The following is a 6,105-nucleotide window of genomic DNA, read 5'->3' as shown; positions in this document are numbered from 1 at the left end:
TAGAAAGACTATAAAAATGCACTTCAAGATCAAGAGAAGGGATCCCCAATCACAGAAAGAGATATACATAATCGTCAAACTCTACATATAAGGTCCTGATTAGCCCTCGCCAATGAAGTTAAAAATGCAATCTCTTCTGACCCGCATTGGGGAGGGTAACAAATATTGTTCCGCAGGAATAATACTCTTATACTTCTAACTAACATAATTAGTGTTAGATATCAAATATATGTTACATTATTTTATCAGGATCTACAATGTAAAATATTGTTTATCAATTAAAATGATTAATTTAAGGTAATACTAAGATGCATTTTAAGGGCATAAGTTAAGAGGTAAATATAATTTTTTTTAAAATTGTATAATGATTTTACTAAAAAATTATAATTATTATTTATAATTATTTTTTTTAATTCAAATTTTTTTATTTGTATATTTCTTATTATATTTTAGGGCATCCGTTATTTAAGAAATTAGTTTAGAAGAGAGATCCTAATTAATTGCAAAATTAATAAATCATTTTTTTATATTGATTATCAATGTATAATTGGGAATTATATTTTGAGAAAGGAGTGTAGTAACTCACTTTAGAAGATAAATATTTTATTTAAAATATAGATCCTAATTAATAGTAGAATAATAACTAACAGTACTTGCTATTAAATAATTAACACTTATTAATAAATATTATATAATTAAATTTGGTTTGATGATGGAAATATTTAAATTTATATCTTATCCTAGAGAAGTTGGTACCTCAGATATTTAAGGGTTTAGGTTTTGAAATATAACATACATCTTTCCTCGTAGTAACACAAACATGACAAACATGGATTGGGTTCGCGGTGGTATGCTAGGTAGTGGAAGCTTCGCCACTGTCTATTTAGCCACACACACAAAACAATCTCTTAACTTTCCGTCTATCACCGCCGTCAAATCCTCCGAAAACTACACCTCACATTTTCTTCAAAAGGAGAAACACATACAAGATTGTTTAGGTTCATCTCCACATATTATCAAGTGTTTTGGTCACGATTTTACTTTTGAAAATGGCGAAGACTGTTATAATATATTTCTTGAATATGCCGCCGGTGGAACACTTTTCGATCAACTCAAGAATCACGGAGGAAAGTTTTCGGAAACTCTCATTCGCCTTTACACAAGGTCTGTTTTAGAAGGACTTAAACACATTCATGAAAACGGTTTTGTTCATTGTGACATAAAGCTAGAAAACATTCTTGTATTCGACAACGGAAATGTTAAGATTTCAGATTTTGGTCTAGCAAAGGAGAAAGGTTTAGAACATGGTGAGAAGAAGTTGGAATTCAGAGGAACTCCTATATTTATGGCGCCGGAGTCGGTTAACGATAGCGTTTATGAATCTCCGGTGGATATTTGCGCTCTTGGTTGCGCCGTCGTGGAAATGATTACCAGTAAACCAGCATGGATTATGAGTAACAAGGAAAATATGTGGTCGTTGATGATTCGTATTGGGATTGGAGAAGAATTACCATTGATTCCAGATGAATTATCAGAAGAAGGCAAAGATTTTCTTAAAAAGTGTTTTGTTAAAGATCCTATGAAAAGATGGAGTGCTGAGATGCTATTGAAACACCCTTTTATTTCTGATGATGATGAAACTGTTTTATCTATGAAATGATAAAGGTAAACAATAATACTGCTAAATCAAAATTTTCTGTTTCTGTTACTACATTGCTAAACCAACAATAAAAAAGTATAGTGCCAAACACGAATGGGTAACAAATACAAGGATCAAGGCAAAGATTTTTTTTTTTAAAAAGGTGTTGAATATATAATTTGACATTTTAACTAAAATTGATAATTATAACTTCAAGAAAATTCCAAAAAAATAAACTAACTTAAAAACAAATTATATAAATTTTATGAGAATAAACATTTTTGCCTTCTTACATTATAATAAAATCATAAAAGTCATTTTTTTTAAAAGTTATTTCATTTTTATAATAAAGAATATATATTTGAAAAATACTTGCATGGATACAAAGCTAAATCCATATTTTTAGAAAAAACCAATAACAAAGAGGATAAATCAAATTTATTTAAATTTTATTTCCTTTTTAATTGGAATAATTAGGGTGATTAGGATAATGGAGGAGAGAAATAATTTTATTTTTAGTTTTTAACAAAGTATTTTCCTATATATTTTTAAATGTGGTAACAAACATACGGAATAATTTCTCAGTTAGGTATTTTCGATAATGTAAACTTTAAACTTAAAACAACAATCTTTTTTTTTTAAGGATCTATTCATTGAAGAAGTAGTTTTAATCAAAGAGGATATTATTGAATTAGATTTAAGTCTTTATTTGGATGATAATAATAATAATAATAATAATAATAATAATAATAATAATAATAATAATTTTTTTTTTCAATAGGCAAATGATATAAGCAATCGCACTAGGGGTGCAACCCTTACAACAGAGAAATTACAGAGTATTGAAACAATCCAAAGGGGATTTAAACCAGTCATAGAAGCTACAGAAGGACAAAGGGTTGCTACTAGCTAGCCAATTCCAAGATAAATACAAGATATTTGAATACACCACGTCGAAACTATACGGCACCTTATCGAAAATCATCGCGTTTCTCATAGACCAAATGCTCCAAGAAGTAGCTATCCAAATGGTGTTGATTTTCAGTCTTGAATTTGCCATTTTCACCTTGTCATGAAACTTGCCAAACACCATGAACTCAGCAAGAGAGAATGATAAATCAACTCCCATCCATCTGAAGATTCTGCCCCACAACAGCTTTGAGACGGGACAATCGAAAAATAGATGATTCAAGTTCTCCGGTTGCAACCGACAAAACTCACAACAAGCATTGGTAGCGTCGAAGGTGACACCTCTTCTCAAGAGCGAATCCTTTACCGGGAGTCTTGATATGAGAAGTCTCCAAACGAAAACCTTGAATTTGAGAGGGACCGACAGATTCCACAAGACTTTAAGCATATCCATTGTTTCCACGGGCCAGGCTATCTCCTTATTCTCCGCGATTATAGCAGACACGGAAGCCACGGAGAAGGATAATAATAATAATAATAATAATAATAATAATAATATATAGATGATTTATATTTTTATGGCACGCAAGTTTAAGAAAATGTTAAACTGTAATTTTATTGTTGAAAAAATATATATAGTTAATTAGGGGTGGACATGCGGTCATATAGGTTTGAATTCGGGCTCAAAAACGCAATCCAGTCCAAACCTCGGGTGCCATACCAAACCCCAATTCCGACCAAAAAAAATCAGTTTGATCGGGTTATAGTTTATCGGATTCCCGGTTTGTATGCATGATTCAGTTAGATCGGATTACATGACAGTCAAATAATTGCATTATTTGACCATTCAAAAACATTCATATATTAGAAATGATATAGCAGAAAAATTCATAAATTATAATAAACATTCATGCTTCATAATTATATTAAAACTAGACATTCAATTTTGACATTCAGTTTTGTTGAAACTTAAATACTGTGTTAATATTTAAATTACAGTCATCCTTCATATAAAAATTAACATGAAAAGCCAATATAATATCACAACTAAGGGTGGGAATAGGCCAGACCGACTAACAGGGGCCTACGGTCCAGCCTACATAGGCCTATGTCAGGCCAGGCTTTTTATATAAATAGAAAAGGCCTAGGCTTTTTTATAAGCCTATTTAACTAAAAAGGCTAGGCAACAAGCCATATAAAAAATCTTTTACGCCTATGAGACCGACCTATTTAAATAAATATAAATAATTTTATTATTATTATATTGTATTTTGTACTTTAAATTAAATTCTAAAAATAAATCTTAGTTATCTTGAAGAAATTATGAAAATAAGATGAAAATAAATCTTATGAACAATGTCATAAGTGAAGGTTCGAAAAACACAATAAGGGGGGTTGGATTGAGTTTTTGATAAAATAAAAAACTTAAGGCATGTTTGATTATCCTGGTTTGTTTGAACTCAAACTACTCCATTCCACCCGCCAAGGTGATTTTGCCTCTCTCTTACGAGGACTTAATCCATTAAATCAAACTTGATTACAACAACTTTCACAATGACAACTGTCAAAGTCTTCTTGAGATAAACCACAATCCGGTTTCTCAAGGAACAATAAAACAAAACTTAATCTTATGTGTTTACAAAAGAGCTTCTAATAAGTTGTATCACAACTGTGATGTATACACAATATTTAAGAACAATGTACAAAAACAATAAAAGAATGAATAGTAAATTGAGAGTTTTTCGTAATGGTTTGTGCATTAGTGTTCTCTACTTTGACTTCAGTAGTGTCTTAAATATATAGTGAAGCTTTTAAACCGTTTGAGAGACACATTTTTCACTTTTGAAATATTGAAATAATATAATTTAAGACCTTTCCAAAGATAGAGATTTTGTCCATAGAATTGATGATCCAGCCGTTAATAGAAGATCTTGAATTTAACACTTTGTAACAGAAAAGAGTATCAGAGCATTGTGCATTGGTGCAAGAAGCATTTCTCTTATCAGAGCTTGATTCGAAACTTCTGCTTCTGAGAAATCACATTCAAAACCTGAGCAATCGATAACTTTACTACTTCGATCTTGGAGAGCTTGTTGTAGTTACTTTCAGAACATGATCTTCTTTAGACGGAGATCAAGTGGCAAATACTTATTGTTCTTGTAGACTTCCTTCAAAGTTATCAGAACTACTTGTTCTTATAACCTTCCTTCAGAGATTAGATCTTCTTATTCTTGTAAACCTCTTTCTTGATGAAGCCTTCTGATTCTGAGAGACTAATGTTCAGACTTTCTTCTTCTTATAAGCTTCCCTCAATGCAGCCTTCTGCTACTTTTTCTGCTTTAGAACTTCTGAAACACAAATAACAATTAGGGAGCATATATGTTCTTATTAAAAATATGTGTTTGTTATCATCAAAACTATTTCAAAGATGTAAAACCAAACTTTGTTCTAACAATAAGTTCTTCCATAAGTTCTCTCAAACAAATAGTATCACAAAATTTATGCCACTAGGTAAAATCAAATAAGTCAATGAAAACAAACATTTAATCTCATTAATCTTTTAATTTTTTAGTTTATATAAAGTAGAGTTGAATGACTTATTTACAAATATTCAAATGAAATAGGCTTTTAAGTAGGCTAATAGGCCAATCAGGCCTTCAAAAATGCCAGGCTCAGGCCAAAAAGATAAGCCTACGATAGGCAATAGGCCAGACTTAGACTTTTAAGTAGGCTAAAATGCCAGAAGTTCTTTCTTGATCTGAATAGCTTCCTTGTGTTGTAGGGAAGCTAAATGAATGCTTCATTGCTCCTTAGGACCTCTGGAAATTGGAACTCGATTGTACCTACAAAACAAGAAAATGAAAATGGAATTTGATGTCCCATGTGTTTCACCTCCAAATGAATGATTCAAACAACTTCCATATGACATAGTGAAGGTGTTTGAATGGATATTTTGGCTAGTGAGCTTATGGAACAAAGTTTGGAATGATAAGGCCTTTGGTGAAGCTTTAACGGAGGTATGGAAGTGATTCTGAGTTTGAGGTGTTTGGTAAGTGTTTGGAGGTGATCAACAGCTTCCAAATGATGTATGGAAGATGTTAGAAAGGTTGGTTTGCACCCAGAACTTCTCTAACTAAAAATTTCTATGGAAATGCAAATGACAAAAAAAATGGAATTTGGAATGAAGAGTGACTTAGGGATTTCTTGTGTGTTTGATCAAGGGAGTGATACCCTCTATTTATAGGCATGAATTAGGGTTTTTGGGTGAAGGAATATCAGAATTTGGCCTTCACATGTGATAGTTGTACCCGCATTGGGGACGGTAACAAGTATTGTTCCGCAGGAATAATACTCTTATACTATTTCTAACTAACATAATTAGTGTTAGATATCAAATATATGTTACATTATTTTATCAGGATTTACAATGTAAAATATTGTTTATCAATTAAAATGATTATTTTAAGGTAATACTAAGATGCGTTTTAAGGGCATAAGTTAAGAGGTAAATATAATTTTTTTTAAAATTGTATAATGATTTTACTAAAAAATTATAA

The 6,105-nt window shown here is 31.1% G+C and overlaps 2 protein-coding genes across 2 annotated transcripts; one reads left to right on the top strand and one right to left on the bottom strand.

The window, feature by feature from the left end:
- The first annotated feature begins 829 nt into the window (after positions 1-829).
- Positions 830-1,660, top strand: LOC131634347 (mitogen-activated protein kinase kinase kinase 20-like). Its single transcript, XM_058905001.1, has one exon. The coding sequence runs from the start codon at positions 830-832 to the stop codon at positions 1,658-1,660; it is 831 nt and encodes a 276-aa protein (XP_058760984.1).
- An 811-nt stretch (positions 1,661-2,471) lies between these two features.
- LOC131634346 (uncharacterized) lies at positions 2,472-3,002 on the bottom strand. The gene has a single exon (XM_058905000.1). It carries the CDS (start codon positions 3,000-3,002, stop codon positions 2,472-2,474), a length of 531 nt encoding a protein of 176 aa, XP_058760983.1.
- Positions 3,003-6,105: the final 3,103 nt, after the last annotated feature.

Source organism: Vicia villosa, unplaced genomic scaffold (assembly GCF_029867415.1).
Source record: "Vicia villosa cultivar HV-30 ecotype Madison, WI unplaced genomic scaffold, Vvil1.0 ctg.001282F_1_1, whole genome shotgun sequence".
NCBI classification, from domain to species: Eukaryota; Viridiplantae; Streptophyta; class Magnoliopsida; order Fabales; family Fabaceae; genus Vicia; species Vicia villosa.
This window is presented reverse-complemented; position numbering and strand designations above follow the sequence as displayed.

Coding starts and splice junctions, on each gene's coding strand:
- LOC131634347 (XM_058905001.1), top strand. CDS start 830: ATGGATTGGGTTCGCGGTGGTATGCTAGGTAGTGGAAGCTTCGCCACT.
- LOC131634346 (XM_058905000.1), bottom strand. CDS start 3,002: ATGGATATGCTTAAAGTCTTGTGGAATCTGTCGGTCCCTCTCAAATTC.